This window comes from Mizuhopecten yessoensis, unplaced genomic scaffold (genome assembly GCF_002113885.1).
Source record: "Mizuhopecten yessoensis strain PY_sf001 unplaced genomic scaffold, ASM211388v2 scaffold2929, whole genome shotgun sequence".
Classification (NCBI taxonomy): domain Eukaryota; kingdom Metazoa; phylum Mollusca; class Bivalvia; order Pectinida; family Pectinidae; genus Mizuhopecten; species Mizuhopecten yessoensis.
This window is the reverse complement of record NW_018404790.1, coordinates 894972-919505: the sequence shown is the minus strand read 5'-3', so window position 1 is coordinate 919505 and position 24534 is coordinate 894972. Positions and strand designations below refer to the sequence as shown.

Genomic DNA, 24534 nt, shown 5'->3' with positions numbered 1-24534 from the left:
CTGTGGATTCATACATTTGTCATCACCAGGTTGCCCCTATAATAATACCATCTGACTTCTAAAACACGCTGTTGATAGAGAATTTGAACCGAAACTTTAATTTTCTTTCCAGTACACAAAAAAAGTCTTTGGGCCATACTTAAAATATGCTTTTTTCTTCTTGTTAATTAAACATAAAAACAATCCTCAGAACACGGGAAATCGCTTCTGAGACGTTCTAGAAAACACATTTTTTTGGGGGGAGATCCCCCAAACCCCCCTTACGGGGAGGGGGTCTGTACCCTCCCCCTCCTCGCGCTACGCGCTCGGGCTGCTGCCTTTCGCAACACACCGTGGACTATTGAGAAAAATTTCTCGGCCCCCCCCCCCCTTTTAGGAAATCCTGGATCCGCCCCTGAACATCATCTACTGATTATATAAGATAAGACCAACCCATCATTTAAACGTTCATGCAAAGGTAAGTAAAAAACTATAAATTTAAGGTGTTTAACAAACACTTGCAGTATTTACAGGTTTTGATATGTACATATATATACCTAGGTAACCACACAGTAACATCGTTCACTAATCCATGGACAAATTGCACGTGAATATAGTAAAGAAAACGATATTATGATTTATATTCACTGCAGTTTCACAGACACAGGAAAGCACATTACATTTTGTGTTGTGTATAAATGACTGTAAAGACATTGTGAAAAGTAATATTTCTTGGCGTATTTCATTTCATTCTATAGAAACACCAAGGGCTGAATTTCGGACGAAACTTGAAGAAATCGTCCCGACAGTAACAACGTATAGAAGTATCAGTCCCGGTATATGCTCTTATCAGTCTTCCCTTGTCAAAGAGAATAATACCTGTTACATACCTTTATGTGACATATCTATACGGTGGTCCGGGTCAAACATTCAGAGATACTTTTCTGTGGCCCCGAATCCAATCAGTAAAATCTGCGTATCATCGTAAAAAAACTGCAAAAGATACTCATGCCAATTTGGCGGAAATATACTCGCTTCTTTTTCCTAGCATCCACCATGTTCTAAAGCTTGACCTTATTATTGCGACACGTTCTGCGGAACACCGTCCTCATATGCTCTTAGCTGTTGTGAGAGCGTTAAACCTCAAACACCCTTCATATAAAAACGTACATTCATCCACAAGATGCAAGATAACCCGTCAACTTTGACAGAGGTACAGAGAACGTGAGTGAGCGTAACCACTGGAGTTTCGAGGACGAACACGCGCAACATTGAGAGACGCATTGTGTAGGAAACCCACTCTGTGTGGTACATGTCATGAGGAAAACTTCAAGTTTAAGATACGACTTTTTTATCCTGAAAAAACCTGATACTGTATGTTGACTAATTGGCATTTGTTGTCAAGTAAATATTTCACTAAAAATTCAAGAGCGTTCATTTTCTTTTATTACAATTTATGAATCAGTAAATATCAAAATTCTCATTATGTATGATACATTCATACCAGTCAAACAACTTGTGGATATATGTTTACATGAATAACCAACAATTATTTCACGATAAAAAAAAAAACAACGTTTATCCAGAAGCAACGCCATGAACATATCTATTTACGAAAAAATACATCGTGAAAATATTAACGATATATCAAATAATAAGCTGCGCATGCTCTGTCTACGGTCCATAACCTGGTACATCCGCTTACAGCGTACGTAGCCGAATCGACATCGATTTTTTTGGACAACTCGTTCACATCTTACACCTTTGTGTGCATACGTTTCACTGGTCATTTGTCTGATGAATGTGACAATGTACATATCGTACAGGTCATCGAAACGTCACATAGAAAATTGTATTGGTTGTGTAAAAAGAACTTTTCACAATCCATACTTACCAACCTGAAGAAAATGTTTAGAAAACGGTCCATAACCTTGTTAAAGCAGCGTATCTTTTTTAACCACTGTACATTTGAAACAGGGTAATGTTCGTAAAAAATGTCTCGAAACTATGAATCTGCAAAATCAACACGACAAAATAGTTTAGTCAAGGAACAATGCATACACATCAATTTCGAAATTGCGACACTGCGTTAGCTTTTATTTCCTCAAGTACAAGCGAAAATAATTCGGTTTTGCTAGCAGCAGCAAATGCTTCGGACGTCTTACAACTTTTAAATTATTTCAATATAATTTAGTCACTTGATCAGTTCGACTATTCGCATTATTTCTAAGAAACAACTTTAGTCACATGTTTACGTCGTAATGACTTCTCTCCCAGACTCCTCCCTGACTTATAGCATGTATTTAGTGTTCGTAAAATCGAAATGCATATATTTCACAGTGCTGTTCCTGTGTGTGGTGGTGGTGGTGGTGGTGGTCAGTTAAAGACATTGTTTTACCGAAAAGGGGGGAGGGGAGGCAGTAAAAGGCATTTCGAAGGGGGGGGGGGGGGCAGAAATTGAGGAAAGAGTAAAACAAAAACAAACAAAAATACATTTCTTACTCCCAAATGAAAAAAAGATGGAGACGAAAACCGACTGATCTGAAACTTTTGCAACAACACATGGAAACCCGGAGTGACGTTCAACAGGAGTTGCCACCATTTTGGCAACACGTAGGGTAGGTAAAATCAGAATAGGGATTAAAAGTGCACTATGAAAATTCATATCATATTCGCATATTTGAGGTGCGTAGACAAATAAAATCAGGATTTCTAAAAGATATTTTATTTAAGGACACCATGCATTAGTCAAAGCTTCAATCTCATAATCAGAAAATCCATATGTCCAAAAAATAAATATAAATCCATATTTATCACAAGTGGTTGAATTATACACAAAACTCTGTGAACAAATGTTTTAATCTTAATACGTAAAAATAGCAAGGTAGGAAATGTAGACAGTGTTACTTCAAATGCATAAATACAGGGAAAATTCGTTTGATATATTTAGAAATATATGTATTACATTGTGGCATTAGTAAACACAGTACATGTATCGGACATTGCAGATTAAATACAATAATATATCTCTAATTAACAGGTTGTTAGTTATCGTTGTCATTTGGCACATTTATTTCACGTTTTGACAGAATCCATAATGTACGTCTCAAAATGCAGCTTTTAATGAAGAGGCAACTCCAACGTTTTCCAATATCTTAAACATATCTTTGAGAAAATATATCAATATGATGGAAATAATCGCTTCAAAATTTTGAATTTCACATCTGAACCCTATGAACTATTGCATCTGCATGTAGAGTGACTTGATACCAGTCTTTTGTGTTATGTCAGTTCCAATTGGATTCAATGCTACTGTCTTTTTTTAATATGTTCCAAATCGTTTTTCGTCTAATTTTAATGCAATTTGGCACACAGAATCAGGTGTACTCTCGATAGTGTTGATAGATCCAGACTCCCTTATTGCCAAGAGTGTATTATATGGCAAACGTGTACTTTTTCGAGTAATTCGTTTAACTCGACCGAGGACTACAATTGATAAAATCGATGAGATTTAAGCATACAAAGTATAAGAGACTAGAAAAATACCGAACAAACAAAAGAAATATGATACAAAAAAAAATGTTAGATTACTAGTAAGTTGAAAAATAACGTTCAGCTTCATACGGAAGTACTCAAGAGTGTGTTACACCCGCCAAGACATCATACTAATTGATGGCGTTCAGGATAGTAAATTGGAATCTGAGCCTCTATTTTTGGACGACACTTTCAGAGAGTTCGCGGCGAATAAACATATTAAGAGCATGCTTTAACTACAAGATGTTGATGGTAAATTTTGTCTGTCTACGGAACGATTACATTTGTGTAATTAAATGCACAAATGTGGTCAGAATCGTAACTCTGCACTTCAAATCTTGCAGATAATCCGTTGTTTTAGCATTCCAACGTAGGGCAAGTAGCTGATAGACATGAGCAAAGATAAAACAATGCAACACTTGCAACTAAAACCCCTTTAAACATTCCAATTCCTCTCACCAAGACTATTTTTTTTGATCACATATGAACTTGTTTGATATTTGACTGTGCTCCGTGCATCTCCACAAATCTTATCAGATTAACTGGTATATCAAATCTGAAAGGAATGTTAAATTTGTTGATGATATTGGCCGCTAAGCACTGGAGTTTAGTATGCTTGACTTCATGAAGAGTTACAAAGTTGTGTTTGGAAATGCCAAGAGGAGTCTCTCCAACGTCATTACACATGTCCACGTGTGCGCCGTGCTCTAGGAGCAGGTCCAGGATGTTCCGTTGGTGTATCACGCCGATGCCACCAATGACCTTGATATGGCAGTACAATGGCGAGTTCTGATTTGTATCCCCAGCGTTGACCTGCGCTCCACATTCTAGCAGAGTCCTGACCAAGGCGGCTTCATCTCTGATTGCACTCAGTCCTCCTGATTCATACAATCTCTTCGTTGTAGATGTGTCAACAGCCATATGAAGCAAAGTCTGTCTCTGAAGACCCCGAGGGTCGTACTTCAGAACTGTTTTCAATACAATACTGATGTCTTCGAAACTGTTCTCATCTGGTACAACGTGGATCAACAGAGAAACACAATCCAACAGTAGCAGCATTAACTGCTGGTAGTTACGTTTCTCGTCCCGAAGGGAAGATTTCGCCTTCTGCACTGGCGTCGCCTTCATCAAATGGTCTACCAGTTTACGGAGAAAGTCGGACATGCTGTTAAAGTGTTCATCTGTTTTAGCTTCGTTCTCCTCCTCCTTCAGTATCAGAGCTGTCAGATTCAGCACCTGAGATATGGCAATAAGACAGTTGTCCAGTAAATACCACTCCTTTACCCTGTATCCATTGTAGCAATACAAGATTATGTTCAGTGCCTTTCGAAATTTCCCTGACCCACGGAGTTCCCAGCCATACTGAATAGCACCAAGAAGTGAATCCTGGTTCAAGGGTCCAAGTATCCTCTCCTTTACAAGAGCTGCAAGTAGATACATGTTTAATGATGTGGTTTCGTGACGGCTCAGTTCATACCTTGTTTCTGGTTCCTTTGCATCCCCATAAATAGCCTTGCGGTCCGGTAACTGTTTTGGTATCTGATGTTGTTCTCTCATCTGTATGCCATGGTTCCACCACTCCTTTGCCTCATTATATTCTGAATAGTCCACAGCTTTGGCACCTAACAGTTCAGTGGCATTTATCTTATCCTCAATGGGAATTGGCAGATCGTCATTGTTGGTGAAAAAGGTTGTAATGACTTCCAGATTAAGAAGGGCAGCCAATAGAACAGGTGATATCCCATCGATTGTTTTCAAATTCACATCGGCACCATGCTGTAATAAAACTTTAATCGTATCAAGCTTTTGGTAGTTAACAGCATAATGTAATGCAGTCAACCTATCTCTCCCCGTTTCTTGTGCATTTACATTTGAACCAGATTGAATGAGAAATTCGCAAAGTTCCTTGCATTCTATTGCGTTCATCAGACATGTTGCACCATTTTTGTTCGGGATGTTGACATCGGCTCCGTGTTCCACAAGGTATCTGACCATTTCCACATTATTGCTATAACAAGCTGCTCTTACAGCTGTGGACTTTGTATCTGAACATCCATGCACACTTGCCCCTTTCTCTATTAGTGCTTTTGCAATATCTAACTTATTAGAAATTGCAGCACTCCATATTGGTGGCACGATATGTTCAGAATGTTCGTCCTCCTCTACTATGTGTGTGCCAGTGGCTTCCAAGTCTGGTTTACAGTTGTCTAGTAGGTAACGAACTATGTCAAGTTTCCCTCGAAAACAAGAACTAAAGAGGGCAGTATTGTTTTTAAATTTTTCATTAACAATAGTTTTCTTTTCTTCCGAGGTCTTGTCCCGTAATAACTTTTTCAGTTTGATCAAATCTCCCTTTTCTATCAGACTATGGACTGTGTATACAATCTTGTTATAGCTATGTTCAGAAGCCATTTCAGAGCTTTATCCTGGGTGTCATATCCACGAAATTATAAGAACTATTGATGCATCTGAAACATATAAAAAAATGAAAACACATTAATAACAATTAACTCAAATCAATACCAAGGCATAGAACAAAAGTTTATAGACCTATTGCAATGATTTCTTCAGTATTTAGGGGAATTTTACCTCCTTTGGAATGGGGAATTGTATGATGACCAATACTTAATTTGTGTTTTCTAAAGTTGATTTAGATATTTAGTTTATTGGTATAATTGTAATGCCTTTTATGGCAAACAAGTAAATGATGTCAGATATTAGCAGAGAAAAAATATATATTTTTTTAATGAAATTAGGTGAAAAATCATTCTTATATGTCATTGTCAAGACACTTGATAGGGGGCATGTGTACTTTCGGGTGAACACTGATATCTGAAGGCTGTTTCAACATTATGCAAAAACACTGGTGTGCAGGTCCCGACTGCATATCTGATGAGTGGGTATTACGGTAGCAACAAATGTCCCACTAAAACTTTACTAATCTTGCACTTTGACAAAGTTGGCATATTACTGATTTGCCTTCATACCAGAAATAAACATTACTTTGTCAAATATGGATAATTGCAAGAACTTTTCAAACATCTTTAGATTTTGTATCAATAAACAAATTATAAGGTTGGCAACTAGCACTATGCCACGTTTATATGTAAATTTTACACCAATCTCTACCCAGAGTTGTTTTGTACACTCACTGACATCTCTGTCCACGGCTAAATGCCAAGAACCAAGGCAAAGGCTTGATTTATTTTTTCTAAGGGTTTTACACCTTGCAGATTTTTTTTACATATTCAATTAATTAAAAACTTTATATATAATATATTGTTTTTCCGAGATATTATGTCACTGTATTTAAGACAATTTTCAACACAAAACTATCTATGTACACAACATTAAAAAACCAAGTTGTAAGCACATGTTCAGTCCATGATGAGTGTAAGAGATTTCTTCCACATAACTTAAAAGTCTAAGTGTTTTTTGAAAACAATAAAAAATCTTTTTGTGTGATGGCCCTTACAAAACTTGAAAAGATTGATGTACATGAGGTTGATTATAAAAAGTCGATCTTGTCCTACCCTACTATATTGTACGGTTTGACTGCTCATGATGAATACTGTCACATATGATCAGAGGCTAACAATGTGAACTAAGCCATTGGCAGAGGTGTGGGTGTAAATATACACGGATAGAAATATTTCACAAGATAAATATCATATACTGACTTCATATGTGAGAAAAGTTCAGCTATTATACAAATATAAAAATATTCTGTTAACTTACACGCGTATTCGGAATCGAATGATATTTTTTTCTACACACATGGGACAAGTAGCCTTAAAATATACACAGGGGAGATAATTCAACCTAAGAGATAGAATAAATATTACACAGAAGGCAAATCACATTTCTTACGATTTCATATTATACGTAACGATAGTCAAAAATTGGATAAGCTTAAACAGAATCATCAATGTGAATCCTGTCATCATCGGAATGAGAGCTGAATATAAAAGCTGTGTAGCCTAAGAGCTAGGACTTGGAAGTGCAAATTAATAATTTCTTCCTTCTGGTCTGTCATATTTTCGTAAGAAACAATCCGCCGTAACTTACTTGTAGGTTATCATTCAAGCATGGTGTATTGTCCTATGTAACTCGCCAGCAATATATGTGTCCAAACAGAAGGACTGTTGGTCATTCGCTCTTTCACATTCGTTACGAAATGCTATGCATATGGAAATTCCAAAATTAAAGATGCATGGCCGGCCCTATTGATAGACGATAGAGTAATCTTTATTTTTAACAAAATGTTGTCATGTATGCTGATTTTATCAGATTTTTATCATTTAAATTTTTTCTTTAAATACATTATGAATATGACTTCAATATTAATGAAGAAATTAATTATCGAGCTCTTCTATTTATGATTCCGGATACTTTTCCTACTTTAATTTTACTAACTCTGCTGCATTTCCGATTGTCACAAAAACGTCAACAAGAAGATTTGCAGGTGGAATCGCATGCATATTGCCTCCTGTGCTATTACTTATTATAGGTAATTAAAAGTTAAGTTGTCGATGTAAAAATCGTATGTGATTGGTTAGTATGTATTTGACTTGTGGGTAATGTTTTGAGCAATATTTGACTTGCAATTTCAGCTCTGTTCCCCAAATTCTTGAGTCACGCACAGGGGCATGGTATGATGGTTCAATTTATCAATTTATATCTGATCATGAGGCCTCCTTAAACAAGGGGGCCTCAGATAAAAATTAAACCGTACCTCTTTGAGTCACGGGTGGATCACAGGGGTTCGTTACAAATGTCTGAAATACACATACATGTATACGGTCTCTGGTCGTTTCGGTAACAAGTTGTTCGTGACATTTTTCGGGTCGTTTTGGGACATGTCAAAAGTCGTTTCGGGATTTTTCATTGTTTTCCTCTCTGTAAATACCATTGTCTTTATTCTGTAAACATATTTTATCGACAAATAAATTTGAACAATGGATTGGGTAAAAGTTATTACAATGTGTCATAGCCTTCTGGCGTCATCCATTTACTGTTACATGAAGTAATATATATAATATTCACAGACACAACATAAAAACATTGTTCAAAACATATTCCTGGTTTTAATGAATTGATTCACATGTCTAAAACGTTATCTACATATTTCACGTTTTTACTTTCGTAAAATTCATATATATAGCAAAAAAATGCTTAAAACATTGTTAAAATCAATGTTAACTCATTCGTCTATTAATGTCAATAATGGAGGATAGAATGAATTGAAATAATATTATTACAATATGAAACAAGGAACCTATCGATAACGAAAGAAATTGAATGTTAAATTTCAGATATTAGTTTCACCAGGTAACAACACACTGTCAATCGGGTAAAGGTATCCCTCAAGCTCTAGTAATCTGGTAACACTAATGATCCCAAGTACAGGACTGGTAGGTTGTGACACAGGTCATAGTCTAAAACCATATTTGTGTATTTACAGGGCTTTATATGAAACGGGAGGGAAATGTAATTTATAAGTGAAAATTTGTATATGTCCCGAAACAACTTGATTAAGTCCCGAAACATCCTGTGTTATGTCCCAAAACGTCTTCGGGACACACGAAAAGACTAATTGTTACCGATACGACCTGTTACCGAAATGACTAGCATTCATATATACTATACTTCATTCTATCAGAGACGTATAATATGTATTGTACGTCTCTGATTCTATAGTATATAGTATATGCGATTTCAGACATTTGTAATGAACCCCTGTGGGTGGATCGGGCATGTTGCATTGCTTCGACAGTTCAGGAACTCAACAAGAACATACAAATTCTGGCTGCATTGGTGTCAGAAATATTATAGATTCATATTGTTTTTAACTATTTTTACCAACCTTTCATTCCTATGCAGATGTAAGTTAGGGATTATTTTGTACATCAAAGGCAAACCCACCAGCAATGTAAGTAAAATATTTCTTCTTTCACACATGTCTTTCAGTTGGCCTATAACATTTCACCATTTCAGAAGTCAAATCACATGGTGTCAGAACGTTTCGCCCTAGCTACATCCTGTTCGCCCTGGGTCGTTTTGCCCTAAAAAAATAAGGGTGATTTTAATTTGTCCTGGGAGGGGGTATAAATGGCTGTTTAGTTGTGTTAATGGCTAACATAGTCTAACTTGAAGTTACTCTAGGTCTCCCTTAGCTTTTTTTGTATAAGGCTCGTTAGATTTTTACATGGTAGACCAGATCTGCACATACACTACTGTAGACTCTAGCATGAAATTCTTTCGACAAGACATTTGCTAGTGAATCCACGAACTTAGATCTAGTTCTGTGGTGAAACATGAAAAAAGTAAGCTTTTTAAAATCATTGAAGAAATTTCAACTGATATTTATAACTTTAAATTGTATAATTATATTCTGGATTTTGGACGAAACGACCCGGATCCTAACACATCCCATCAGATAGACATGTCCTTTCAAACCCATGAATCCTAGCTAGATTTTGAGAGACAAAAATGTACTTTCAAGTATCTACTGAAAGCCCTGTATGTAATGTTGTTATTTTGATATTTCAGATCTTATAGGACTGTTGCAGTCAAATAGAAAATGTGACAGCCAGCTGAAGCATGACTTGTCCAGCATGTGCCTCTGTGTACTTGTACATGGTATCAAACATAAAACAGAGAACCAGAATAAAGGCATAGGTAACATTTCGGTAATTTATTATATATAATGTGTGGCGTTTTTTTTGTATTATGAATGATTTGCAATGATTCTAAATTTGATATGCAAGTTGAGATGTTAATATAAATGGCTAGATGTAAATATTAGAGGACAGATGTTACTATTAAAAGACATGTTACTATTAGAGGACATATGTTACTATTAAAAGACATGTTACTATTAGAGGACATATGTTACTATTAAAAGACATGTTACTATTAGAGGACATATGTTACTATTATAGGAAAGATGTTACTGTTGGAGGACAGATGTTACTATTAGAGGACAGATTTAAATAATAGAGGACAGATGTAAATATTAGAGGCCAGGTATAAATATTAGAGGGCAAATGAAAATATTAGAGGGTATTTGTTAATATTAGAGGACAGATGTGAATATTAGAGGACAGATGTTAATATTAGAGGACAAGTAAATATTAGAAGACAGATGTAAATAATAGAGGACAGATGTAAATATTAGAGGCCAGGTATAAATATTGGAGGGAAATGAAAATATTAGAAGGTATTTGTTAATATTAGAGGACAGATGTAAATATTAGAGGACAGATGTTAATATTAGAGGACAGATGTAAATATTAGAGGACATATGTATATATGAGAGGACAGATGTTACTATTAAAGGACAGATGTTACTATTAGAGGACAGATGTTACTATTGGAGACAGATGTAAATTTTAAAGGGCAGGTGTAATTATAAAAGGACATGTTACTATTGGAGGACAGATGTAAATAATAGAGGACCAATGTAATATTAGAGGACAGATGTAAATAATAGAGGACCGATGTAAATATTAGAGGACAGATGTAAATATTAGAGGACAGATGTAAATAATAGAGGACAGATGTAAATAATAGAGGACAGATGTTACTATTAGAGGACAGATGTAAATATTAGAGGACAGATGTTACTATTAGAGGACAGATGTTAATATCAGAGGACAGATGTAAATATTAGAGGACATGTAAATATTAGAGGACAGATGTATATATTAGAGGACATGTTACTATTAGAGGACAGATGTTAAATATGAACATAACAATTTTGGTTGCCTACCAAAATTATTTGGCTTTACCTTATTTGTTTAGCAGTCAATGGACGTTGATGTAATTGAAGCATATTTCGTTTAATTCAAATATCTTAAAGATATCTTTAAGATAAAATATGTAGCCATTTGTCTTGGCAACTTCAGATCAGATAGTAAGCGGTGTATTATCTTTATAATATATTATTTTGAATTTTGTTATTTCCCCTCCAGGTTGGTCTTGTCTGTGGTAATATTTACCCTAACAGCATCATGTTGGACCGACAGATTTTCACAGACAGCCATGCTAAATCCATCCTTACGACCATGAACAACCTTCGCAAGGTCAACAAGTTGTGTGATGTCATTCTGCGTGTGGAGGGTCGAGACTTTCCTGGACATCGCATCGTTTTGGCGGCGTGTAGCGATTACTTCTGTGCTATGTTTACCAATGAGGTACAAAGTTACTTGTATTTAATGTATAGGACACTACTTTTTCATATAAAACTAAATGAAAATAGTTTTAATTTCTGTACTGAATGTTATTTACCCTATCAGAGTATATGTACAGAACACCAATCTGAATAAATACAGCTGTTCATTATCAAGTACCACATGAAAAATAGCCGTAGGTATTTTTTATTAACATCTGATTTTAATGATATTGACAGAACACATATATAAATCTAAGTACTTTGTTTCTGCTTGAACATGTATAGCATTCAAGCTGATTTGGTGACCATAATAGGTTGTTCCCTATTTCTATACATTTTCTTCCTCGTGTTGGTAAATATTGTACTCAGGTTCATACAGCACAACCAGTGAATATTTATGTGTGACGTTTTGATGACTGGAACGATATATGTTCTGCCACCTTCATCAGACTGTATTCCCTTCGAAAAATTTTGCCATATTTTCCCTTTACATGAAAATTTCCGAAGTTTGTTTTATTAGCAAATGTTGAAAATGAGAACACCTTTATAAAGATATTTTCTTTAGAACAACTATAAGTTTATTTGTTTAAAATTTTGTGGCACTCACTTGTGTAAATGTTAATATACAGAAGGAAAAAATGAAAAACATTTTCCCCATTTCATGCAAGTTTACCAATAGCAAATATATTTTCCCTATTTTCAAGAGGGGTGGTTGATAGAAAAAACCTGAAAAGCCCAGCTAAAAGGGTCTCAATAGTAAAATTTCCTGTAATACTGACTCAGAGACAGTTGTTTATAGAAAAACATTGGCTGGAATTCCTGACAGTTGTAGTAGTAATGGCCAAATGATGAAGACACGGCACCATTTTTTTTTATCAAGACTTGTTTTTAATAATTATGGATGTTCTTCACTGAACAGAATAACAAAAAGTTAATAGTATCAACGGTATTTATTGTTGTAAACATATTGTATATGATTGTTTAGATGTCGGAGAAGGACAAACAGATCATTGAGCTACATGAGATCTCTGGTAGTGTGATGGAGGTGTTGTTGGACTTTGTGTACACAGAGACTGTCAACGTGAGTGTGGAAAATGTCCAAGAACTACTGCCTGCGGCCTGTCTTCTACAACTTACAGGTAAGTAAATACAACAGTGTCTTCTACAAATTACAGGTAAGTAAATACAACAGTGTCTTATACAAATTACAGGTAAGTACATACAAGGCTGTCTACTACAACTTACAGGTAAGTAAATACAACAGTGTCTTATACAAATTACAGGTAAGTAAATACAACAGTGTCTTCTACAAATTACAGGTAAGTAAATACAACAGTGTCTTATACAAATTACAGGTAAATACATACAAGGCTGTCGTCTAAAACTTACAGGTAAGTACATACATGTACAAGGCTGTCTTCTACAACTTACAGGTAAGTAAATACAACGGTGTCTTGTACAAATTACAGGTAAGTAAATACAACAGTGTCTTATACAAATTACAGGTAAGTACATGTATGTACAAGGCTGTCTTCTACAAATTGCAGGTAAGTACATACACTGCTGTCTTCTACAAATTACAGGTAAGTACATACAAGGTTGTCTTCTACAACTTACAGGTAAGTAAATTCAACAGTGTCTTGTACAAATCACAGCTAAGTAAATACAACAGTGTCTTATACAAATTACAGGTAAGTACATGCATGTACAAGGCTGTCTTCTACAACTTACAGGTGAGTACATACAAGGCTGTCTTCTACAACTTACAGGTAAGTACATACAAGGCTGTCTTCTACAACTTACAGGTAAGTAAATACAACAGTGTCTTATACAAATTACAGGTAAGTACATACATGTAAAAGGCTGTCTTCTACAAATTACAGGTAAGTACATATAAGGCTGTCTTCTACAAATTGCAGATAAGTAAATACAACTGTGTTTCATACAAACAGGTAGGTACATATAATATTGCTTCCTACAGCATACAAGTAAATACATAAAAGGCTGTTTTCTACAAATTATAAGTGAATATACTAAAAGAATCTTTCACCTCCTTGGGGTTAGATGTGGCCATCACAGCTTGAGTGGGGACATGCATTTGTTGGGCAACTTAAAAATCAGAAGAGGGACAGATTCCATGTTGGTTCTGTCGTATATTATGGAATGTGACTTTCATTAATGTGTTGTTGACCAGACATCATACAATGGTTATGACTTGGAAATCATGTAAGAAATATATTTATCAGTATTTTGAAATGGAATTTATTGATAGAAATATTGTTATAGGCATCAGAAATTGGTATATTGTTATCGGCATAATGCATTCATTAACAATTTGATATTTATTTGTGATTGTTATAAGGTTATTAAGTTAAATCAGGGTGCATTGTCATGAAGGTGACATGTACTACATTTTGTAATCAGTTTGGTATTTTTAAGCAAATAAGGCAATAATGTTTTGCAAGTGGAAAACTTTCCCAAAGTCTGCTGAAAATATATTAGAACAGAATAGAGTCCAGTACTCAAAGTTTCTCAATTTAAATGTTAAGTATTTTTTTGTGATACGTAGGAGTTAAACAAGCGTGCTGTTCGTTCCTGGAGAAGCAGCTTGACTGTACTAACTGCCTAGGAATTAAAGTGTTTGCTGAACAACATTCCTGTGACCTGTTGCTCGCTGCTGCTGAGTCCTTCGGTCTCAAACATTTTGAAGAGGTTCTCGTGCAGGAGGAATATAGAAACCTTCCCCTGGAACAAGTCAAGTCCCTGATCAAGAGTGACGAACTACAGGTAAAATCACAACACATTTTACATGTGTGATTAAAAACTAACAATGTTTTAAAATCCAAGAAAAGACAACCTATTAAAATGATAAATTATAGTATAGTATTGCATAATGCAATGCAGGTGAGCTATCTGTATTCCACCAGCTAATATACTGCCACGTATACTTCAAATTAACTCTTGTTCTTATTTATTAAGTATGTATTAACATCAAGTGCTGTGTTATAATAACGACATGCACCTCTTCATAGTGAGGCAGATTGGCCATAAAAAGGGGATTACCAAATATTTACAAAATCGTAGTCCAATAATTAAAGGGTAAGTCACCTAATGTATCCATTAAATTAAATTGGTCATTTCTGTTACGTTTCAGGTAAATTCTGAAGAGCCAGTGTTTAGTGCTGTGATGACGTGGGTGAAATACGACCCTGACAGTCGTAAGGAGTATCTGGCCCAGCTTCTGCAGCATGTGAGACTAGCCATGTTGTCGGCCAGATTTATCACTGATGTTGTTGATGATGAGGTGTGTATACAGGTTTTTTGCTCATTCTTCAGTAAGACATATTACTGTTAACTTAATAACTAAGACTGTTTGGTTCCATACTGTTCTGTTTATTTTATCATTAGATGATGTACTGCCACATAAAATGTTATTCTGTTACCATCTTACATGGTCATGATTCTGTGTATCACTCACAAAGTGAATGGCAAGGTATGGATACATTTCCTGAAGAGACATTATTTTGGATGATTGGGGACTTAAGCTGCTAGTTTGGGCAGTATGTCAATACAAGGATGCCTCAGCCTTTCTCGATGTTCACATTTACATATTATGGAGAAAATCCTCATTTCTTGTCAAGGTCATATGTACATTGTTACTGCTTATTGAAATTAGACAATAAAAACGTGGCATTTTATGGATTCTTACTTCAGTGTAACAATATCATAATTTTAAATCACTAGCTCATCACCAATTTTCAGAATGACATATATACCAGAGATTATTTGACGAGGCATACATTTGTTCCTCTTTCAGGCCTTAAGTTCAAGGTCATTACTATAATAGGTTAGATTTTTATACTGTCACTTACATGTGGCTTATATAATAACTTTTGTATTACTTTATTGAACCATTAAATACTTCCAGCCACTGATAAAGAGAAGCCATGAATGCAGGGATCTGCTAGACGAGGCCAAGAAGTTTCACCTACGACCTGACCTACGGTCCACGATGGTTGGACCACGAATGAAATCAAGAATAGGTGTGTAATAAATATACATTTTCCAGGTCATCTTAATGTAGAGGGCAATAATTCAAACTCAGATTCAAATTGAAAAAAATGCTCCTAGCTCAGATAAATCAAGATCTTTATAAACTCACAACTCTGATTAATTTGAATTACAGGTACTGATGATATCCTGGTGGTGATGGGCGGGTTTGGGTCCCACCAGAACATGGTGGAGGTAGTGGAGCAGTATGACCCTAAGTCTGGCGAGTGGAAGCGCCTCCCGGTAAGGCACCTAATCAATCAATCACAATTGAATTTTAGAGCATCGTTGAGTCCCTGTGAACTACACTATGGCTCCAGACTTGACCAACAACTTAAGTCTTGTTTCTGAACAAGGTTTTAACGTAATTGTTAACATCACCCAAAATAGCATAAAAATGATCAGCTGCATCAAATTTATGAAAACATTTTTTTAAATTTTATAATCAATGGTATTTCTCTCATGACTGGCAAATCCATATCCTAGGTCAGGATATCAGATAATACCCCAAGTCAGAAGTTTCTCCTGACTGTTTAGTCTGTAAGTCCAGTCGGAATGTCATATTTAGAGGTTACAGTATGACCATTTCCATATCCTACTCTGTATCAGCCCGAGACTCCCATATCAGCCCTATGACCCCTTGGGCTGATACAGACTATAGGATATCGAAATGGTCATATGGTAACCTTTTTATCATGCACTGCTCTATAACATCAAAATCAACAGCAATAACACATAAAACACACAGAAAATATATATCATGATTTAACTATGATCACATTCTACCTTGCTGAATTCTCCAGTCTCCATTGTACATGTTTCTGATTTTCATCTTTTATCCTATTTGTATAGAACTTGCCAAAGAGACGGAGATATGTAGCCGCCGCCGCTTTAGCAGGGAAGGTATATGTCATCGGCGGCTACGATGGCCAGTCACGTCTCAACACGGTCGAGTGTCTAGATATATCGGCAGACGACCCAACATGGCAGACTATCGCCCCAATGTCTCACAGGAGGGGACTAGCAGGGGTCTGTGTGTACAAAGGTGGGTGTTAATATATTGTTATCATATTGCAGCAATGGATAGCAGTCATTAAGTAATACTAAATCTGATCCCAAACTCCTGCTAGCTAAACTTCATTGACACATACACATTCTGGCTTCATTTGGATGAATACCAGCAAAAGTGACCGGACTGTACAAACAATTTTATATAGACAATCTGTGCCCAAAAACACTGGCTGGATATATAAAGGACAACAGGATTAGTGTCGGCTGGATTAAGAAAGATAATCACAGTATTCTAAGACAGAACCTCATGTAAAGTGATGTCAGAAACATAGATCAGATGTGATTGTTTTCCTGGATTTTCCTACTGGGTTTTAACATCTGCGCTCTCGAAGGTGAAACTTCTACTTACATGAATTACTAGATGGTTTGGTGTCTAACTCTTGTCTAGATACATGTACTGTTTATCTTCCAGCTTTGTCCATTTTGATTCTGTCCAGTTGGTAAACCTATATACGATCCAAGTATGGGGTTGAAAAAATTTACTTCATAACACTTTAAAAGTTTTACAGAGTCTAACTTTTGTGGTGTTGTTCCTCAAACAAAAGTGTACATGTGTGTGGTTAAATTCAAACTGATATTTTCTGATACATTTCAGGCGAGATCTATGTTTGTGGCGGGTTTGATGGGTTTACACGTCACACGAGTATGGAGTGTTACAATCCCCACACTAACCAGTGGCACATCCTCAGCGGCATGGCTGTCGGACGGGAAGGGGCAGGCCTAGTTGTGGCAGGAGAAAAGATCTACGGAATCGGAGGTTACGATGGAGTCAACCTGCTGGACTCGGCAGAGGTTTACGATCCTGTTAAGGAGGAATGGTCCGACATTGCACCAATGTCCACCAGACGATCAGGTTGGTCTGATGGTTTAACAAATCTTTTGGCATAGGAGCATACCTGTCAACCCTCCCTCATTAGGAGGGAGACTCTCTCATTTCGAAACTATGGTCAAATCATCTCCTAGTAACTGCAGGGTGTGTGTAATGATCAAAGCAGGTGTGTCTGAATCAAATGAACGCTTTTTGGAGTTATTTTGATACTTTTGAAGGGAAAGATAAATTGAGCAAAGAAGTTTCAGTCGCATTTCACTCACTTTCTCCCTCATTGAATATATGGAATGAAGGAGATCCCCCCCCCCCCCCCCCCCCCCCCANCTACAATGTATGTAGGAGAGAAATCATCAGAAATACATGCTTGATAATCACTCCAGTTCAACATTTTGCAGACAATCAAAATAAGTGAGAAATAGTTTACTGATCGAATTAATGGAATTTGCAGAATTTGGTACATAGGCTTTGATAGAAGATATTTTGTGATAAAAAATGATCATCATAGCAATCCATCTGTATGAATGCAACTAAAGACTATATTTGATTACCTGATTGTTGAGTTGACTGTGTGTTCTCTGGTACAGGTGCTGGAGTAGCAGTGGTCAATGATATTGTGTATGTTTGTGGAGGCTATGATGGAACTGACCACCTGGCCAGTGTCGAGAGCTACAACATCCACACTGGCCACTGGTCAGCGGTCACACACATGATTGTACCTCGGTGCTATGTGGGTGCTTGTGTACTACAAGGGAAGCTGTTTGTTGTAGCGGGGTAAGTTGATTATTCATACACCAACTGACTTATAAAAAGCTAACAATGAATGCTGATTTAAATAAATTATATAAAGACACAGTCATTCTATACTAGATATAAAACAGATTTATTTTGAGACTTTTATTTTCACATTTTTGGAATTCAGCTGCATTGTTTGTTTGTGGATCTTACATGTACACAAAAAAGAAAAAGTATCTAAAGCTCTAGTAAAATATTAAAATGTTTCAGTCTGAGGTTTTTAAACAAATTATGTTTCATTTTTGGTCAGCTATGACGGCAACACCCTGTTGAATACTGTAGAGAGTTACGACCCGACCACAGGGACATGGGAACTGTTAGACAGTGCCATGAAGACTCAGAGATGTGATGCTGGTGTAACCGTGGCACGCAAGTTATGACACAGGTTTCCTGGCAGGTCCTCAGTAGCGGAAGACCTGATGTCTTCTTATCCGGTGGATGCACACTTGCCAGATAGACACGGACCTTGATGTGCTCGGTGCCCAGTAAACCTTCCTGCCTGGCTTCTTATACATTCTACACTTATCAGTCTCAATGTAGGTTTGATCAGAAAAAAACAGAGCCAGCTTCCTACTACACCATGTATCAAAGCCAATGGTGAAATGCTATGGTACAAAATGAAATGGAAAAAAAAGTGATAATAAGCTTATGGTATGGTGCAGTATACATGGTCAGTCATCCGTCTGTACTTTTTGTCCATTTTGTTCTTTGAATGGCTTCTTCTTGAAAACTGAAAAAGCCAGGGTCCTAATATTGAAACAGTAGGTTCCTGGGATAGAGTGCTGCAACGTTTTTGCATATAAATGACCTTGACCTACTATTAAGGTCACAGGGGTCAAATGTGTTAAAATCTTAAAGCAACATCATCAAAAGAATCATAAAATTAATATTTTTCTAACATATAATATTCAGGTCAAATGCCAACTTTGAATGCTTGCTAGGATCAAAGGGCCATAATGTGTGAAATGAAGAATCTTATTGAATTGCATAAAGCCCAGGGTCCTGATATTTGGCGAGTAAGTAACTTTGGTAGAGTGCCATGAAATTTACTCATATGAATGACCTTGACCTACTTTATAAGTCGCATGGGTCAAATATGGTAAAACAATCCAAGCAACATTATAGTAAGGGTTAGAGCCTTGATATTTGGATATGTCATGTAGACAGTAGTGCAAATACTTTTCTTAGTCTTTGCATAGTAACTCGGAAATTATTGAGATCCTCAAGATATACCAGGAAACCATACGTTTACTTGTTGAAAGATTAGCCCCAGAATGTAGCCCTGCTCCTTGGGGCTTATTCCCGAGTCATTATATGGAATCAATTTATATCACCAACCCTATTAATGTAGTTTAACACATTCATACAGATCTCACCCAGATTTACTTCACAGCATCATTCGGTCTAGAGAGATGGAGCCCCAAATGTAATGAGAAGGTTTTGCTATATTCAGATGAGTAATACAGGCCTTCTATATGCCGCTTGTTTGTTTAAAGGTGTTTTAAATTATCTATGTAGGATATTATTTTCCTTGATAAAACTGCATTTCTGATATAAATACTTTTATTACAATTGGATCATTCCTGTGTTATTATATTTACATATGATAGGTATGAATGTAAGATCCACATGGTATGTGGGTGAAGTACACACCCAGACAAGTCAGATCCACAGGATGGACTGATAACCAAGGTATCCCAGGAATGATTCATGTAAAAAGTAGAGGCATTGGAGGGCCCCCATACAGTGGCTTTCATATATGCATAATCTATTTTACAGAAATGGATGTATTTCTGTGATCAATATTGTTTGAAGATAGTACATTCAGCTGCCATTATTTTTACTTTTGATATTACCTGAATATTGTATGTATATTGCCTTTGGATTAGTATGCTTTGTATATTATATGATAATCTTAATCTGCCTGAGTAAATAATCGAGGTGTGTGGTGACTTATCACAGGTGCTGTATTTGACCTAATAAGCACTCTAGACACTTCATCAGAGAAAGGAGAGGGGACACCTATGAAGGGTAGGGTGCTTACTATGTCAATTACAGTACCTGTAGATCAACACAAGGGTTGTAGAAATGATGTATTAATGCAGGTTTTTCTATACTGGACTCTACTGGAGCAAGTTCTATTACAGCTAACCCTTTCACTTCTGTAGATCATAATGAACTCATCCAGATAAATGTATGGCGAAATCTACTTTAAAAGTTACTTAGGGATGAAAGGGTAAGCGACCATAAAGAGTTTTTATTTGATTGTTTTTTTGTTCAAGTTATCTAGAAAAGCTACAGTAGTTGTGTTTTCTACCTGATTGTGATGAGGTTTAATCATGGAGCAAACTATTTCTGTTTTACAAAGTATAAAACAATTGCAAAAATGTTGTAAAATAATGAGTTATTTAGACAGGTTAGGAAACTTGTAATGGGAACAAGTAATAATCATATTAATGTGTTACAACTCTTGAAATATGTGAAATTATTTTATATAGAATTAATGTGTCATTTTTGTGCATTCAACATTTTTTTTTAATGTTTCCTCAATATTTCAGTGTTTTGATATGTTATTCTAGTACTTATATATTGCTCCTAAATATCAACAAAATGGTTCACATCTAGTCCGGCCTAAATTTACCCGGACTGTAGGGGTCCAAGATTGGGGTCATCCACACTTGCTATATTACACTGGGGTCACATTTGCTCCATATGTATAACTTTGGGGTAGTAGATCGAGGTTATTATCTCTTAATATAAAAACCTTAGGTCTGATTTTATACAGATTGATCGTGGAACCAGAGTTCACTTTATATAATATATGAAGGTTACCTGTGTAATGTATGCATAGCTGTGTTAAATCTTCCTAGATTTTCTAGATTTCAGGTTGTAGATGGTCTCGTGTTACGGTACTTGGAGACACAGTTGTGAAAAGATTGGGAAATGATGTAAACCCTTCTATCTTGTGTTGATTCTATGGGGTTGTAAAAGAAATCGTCACACATTGATTGTATTTAATTCAATTACAATGTTAAGGATTCCCACGCCACTGCTAAAACTGTGACTATGGCTGCAATGGAAACTGGGTTTTTTTCTGGCGTGTCTATAGCGTTGATAGATCATTTCTGAAAAGAAACCATATCTTGCGGGACTTTTATGAAAAATAATAAATATGAAATGAACAAATTATCAACAAGAGAGTTATGAGTGTCAAAAATCCAGGGGTGTTAGACCGGGATTCGAACCCAGGACTTTGAGATTGTTATACTAGTGCTGTAACTGACTGACACTACCTGGTCAAGGGAAGTATACTGGCCCAAATATGCTGCAGTTATATCCAAAGGAAGTTAAGGGGAGGTAATTGTATACAGGAAAAGGGGCCGGTCAGTGGGACAGGGATCCTTAAGTACTGAAAATGTATGCAAGATGTACATACCTGGTATCTTTAAGAAATTAGTGGATAAAGTAAGATTTACAAATTAGTGCATCACACAATTTGAATATTTTATACTTTTTTAATGATTTCATGGGAAGCAGAAAGCTTTTTTTGTACAGAATGTATCAGCTTATTCTATGTAATACTTGCAATAGAGCCAGCTTATAAAACTGTTCATCATTATATCACACGTAAGATGTAGCATTGATCATTATATCAGTCGTAAGATATAGCATTGATTTACTTACATATTTTATCAATTTTGTATATAAGTCCCTGATAGCATGGAATTTCTGTCAGGAAGACAGCTTGTTCATCATGTGCTAATGTGTACCTGAAAATCTCAGCACAGAGCTCGTTCATGACCATTATACTGTCATATCTATACTGAATGTTTTGTATTTGATTGAAATTTGATGGTTCCACTACCCTGCCTTGTACATGTATCTACAGTATATCTTTTGTTTTTATTACTGTATTATGTTTCAATGCTATTCATCAGTTACAGTAACATTATAGCATCGTATTCATTTTAATTTAATCGGGCATGGATAAATCATCCTATTTACATATCATACCAGTACTTCAAATATATGCATATAACACTATCAAATAATAATATGCCTGTACTGATCATATCATTGAATTGTGCATTTTGTCAAAGGGAGACAACCCAACATCAAATACAACCAAACTTGCAGGCCTTGTTTTATGTAACGCTGGAATTATCTCCCCTTAATTTTTATTCCTTTTTTATCCTGAATATAATGAAGAGGTAGGGATTATTTTAGGAGAAGGTTGGGTGGTAATATGTGATTTGCAGAACAGGATGCGAACCTATGGCACACTGTGAAAAGTTGTAATATCGCAAGTCACTGGCATTGACTTCAAACCACCGTAAACTTGGCCTGCTGCACATCAGATAGTTCCATCTATTGAAATGTTATACAAATTTATGACTTGACTGAACTTGGATCAATTGCATTCAGGATGAAAATGGGCTGAAGAAACTTCAGACATTCTATGAATAAAGATATCTGTCAATGTCATAAAAACAGTATAGCTTGAGCTATCTCCCCCGACAAAAAACATGCATTTCTTTTAGACAAAGTCTATAGAAATACATTCAGGCAAATTATGCATATTTTAATCTTTAATGGGACATCATATATGATTATATTCACCAATGTCGTAAAATAAACATGCATGCGTAAATTCAAATTCAGTACCTGCTGTTTGATACATTTTCAGTTGCCATTATTGCTAAAAATACACAAGATACCTATATATCGCTACAATTGTTAATAAAAAAAAAAGATCATCAGAATTCCACAGGAAGAGAACAATATATGCCTGTCTGATGGCGTTGTTCCAACTTCCAACTTAGCTTTGTGTTCTTAACCTTTGCCTTAGATTGGCTAGTAGCCCTAAGTTTTGTATGAAGACTTTCCCAGCTGCATTTTACTACTAGCTTATCTCCCATTAGTTTCTAGAAATTATTTTTTTGCAAATAATTCAACATTCTAAAGACAGGGGCCAGTGTTCCATTATCTTGGGTAATTGTGACCAAGTATCATCATAATTTATTCAATTGGAATTCAGAGATCCTGACAAGTCAAATCAATGGTAGAGATAAATTGGGAAAGTTCCCTGGTTTTCTGTACAAATTCATTGTTGTAAACATGATTTAGTTAATTAGCTATCAGCAGAAATATTCCAGTTTTGACTGCTTATGACAGGGTGGTTGGGTTTCATAAGAGATCAACAATCTACTGATCAAAGTTACCTGCTCACTGCTATATACATGTATGATGATTCTGCTCTATGAGCTGTACATTGCTACGGATGTTTGATCTACTTACTCTACCCTGTGAAATGGACTGTTAGGTACAGCAGTACATTCCGCTTATCACTAACAATAATCGCATGAGGAGCATGCAATGCGTCCATGGTAATGCTAACCCTATGATCAGTAAGGTGGAGTTTGTCAATATCTCAAGATTACCATTTATCAAAATGTTGGTAAAGGCATCCTTAAAAAAATTCCTAGGTACATTTTTGCATGGCTTTTTGAAACTGTTCAAGTCTCTTAAATGTAGGTGCATGAGTGTTTTGAATTTTTGTAATTGACATATGATAAGATACAGAATGATGTATTCAAAATAAAATGTGCAGATAAATTCAACATGCTTTGGATAGGGAACATTTTAAGTAACTTATTTCATTATACATGTACTTAATTTCAAATAATCATGATTTAACATTTGCTTTCACATTGAGTGTTCTCTATAGCAAAGTATTGTTAGGAGATGACCATTTTGTAAATAAGTGGTGGTGTTGGCTGACCTGTGCATAATCCAATTAGTCACATCCAGGTCAGTGAGAAACAGATTCTACAACTACTCATTAGAGGGGTTGATTAGGTCTTATTAAGAAATATGTAAAAGTTGGAGGAAATCCCGATAGTGAAGATGTTTTGTAAGAAAGAGAAGGATGGTAAGGTATCATGTTTGGTTCCATACCAAACATATTGGAATACTTTTTTGTGCAAAATTACTACATTGTTTATATACATATTCTATGTACCTGTTATAAAAGTGAAGATTAAAGACAACTATGATGAAATCAGATTGGTGTTCCCTGATGATTTCTAGACCTGATCAGATG

The 24534-nt window shown here is 35.9% G+C and overlaps 2 protein-coding genes across 3 annotated transcripts; one reads left to right on the top strand and one right to left on the bottom strand.

Annotated features, from left to right (window-relative positions):
• Window positions 1-1832: 1832 nt before the first annotated feature.
• Window positions 1833-7718, bottom strand: LOC110446698 (protein fem-1 homolog CG6966-like). Its single transcript, XM_021491985.1, has 2 exons — window positions 7582-7718; window positions 1833-5981 (listed from the first exon to the last, which is right to left on the bottom strand). The coding sequence occupies exon 2, from the start codon at window positions 5923-5925 to the stop codon at window positions 3991-3993; it is 1935 nt and encodes a 644-aa protein (XP_021347660.1). The 5' UTR covers window positions 5926-5981; window positions 7582-7718; the 3' UTR covers window positions 1833-3990.
• Window positions 7719-7941: 223 nt separating this feature from the next.
• Window positions 7942-24495, top strand: LOC110446697 (kelch-like protein 12). 2 transcript variants are annotated; one of them, XR_002462492.1, is made up of 13 exons: window positions 7942-8023; window positions 10066-10194; window positions 11490-11711; window positions 12675-12828; window positions 14259-14476; window positions 14844-14993; window positions 15618-15732; window positions 15876-15982; window positions 16592-16784; window positions 17406-17663; window positions 18224-18410; window positions 18682-21692; window positions 21789-24495. XR_002462492.1 is itself a non-coding variant. In XM_021491984.1 (12 exons), the coding sequence occupies exons 3-12, from the start codon at window positions 11529-11531 to the stop codon at window positions 18809-18811; spliced, it is 1695 nt and encodes a 564-aa protein (XP_021347659.1). In that variant the 5' UTR covers window positions 7942-8023; window positions 10066-10194; window positions 11490-11528; the 3' UTR covers window positions 18812-24495. The 2 variants fall into 2 exon arrangements, 1 of the variants encoding a protein (XP_021347659.1); XM_021491984.1 differs by having other exon boundaries at window positions 18682-24495.
• Window positions 24496-24534: the final 39 nt, after the last annotated feature.

Bases quoted from the DNA above. Each gene is read 5' to 3' on its own strand.
- LOC110446698 (XM_021491985.1), bottom strand. From the start codon at position 5,925: ATGGCTTCTGAACATAGCTATAACAAGATTGTATACACAGTCCATAGT.
- LOC110446697 (XM_021491984.1), top strand. From the start codon at position 11,529: ATGTTGGACCGACAGATTTTCACAGACAGCCATGCTAAATCCATCCTT. The intron at 14,477-14,843 runs GTAAAATCACAA...GTTACGTTTCAG, and splicing joins TCAAGAGTGACGAACTACAG to GTAAATTCTGAAGAGCCAGT. The intron at 18,411-18,681 runs GTAAGTTGATTA...ATTTTTGGTCAG, and splicing joins AAGCTGTTTGTTGTAGCGGG to CTATGACGGCAACACCCTGT.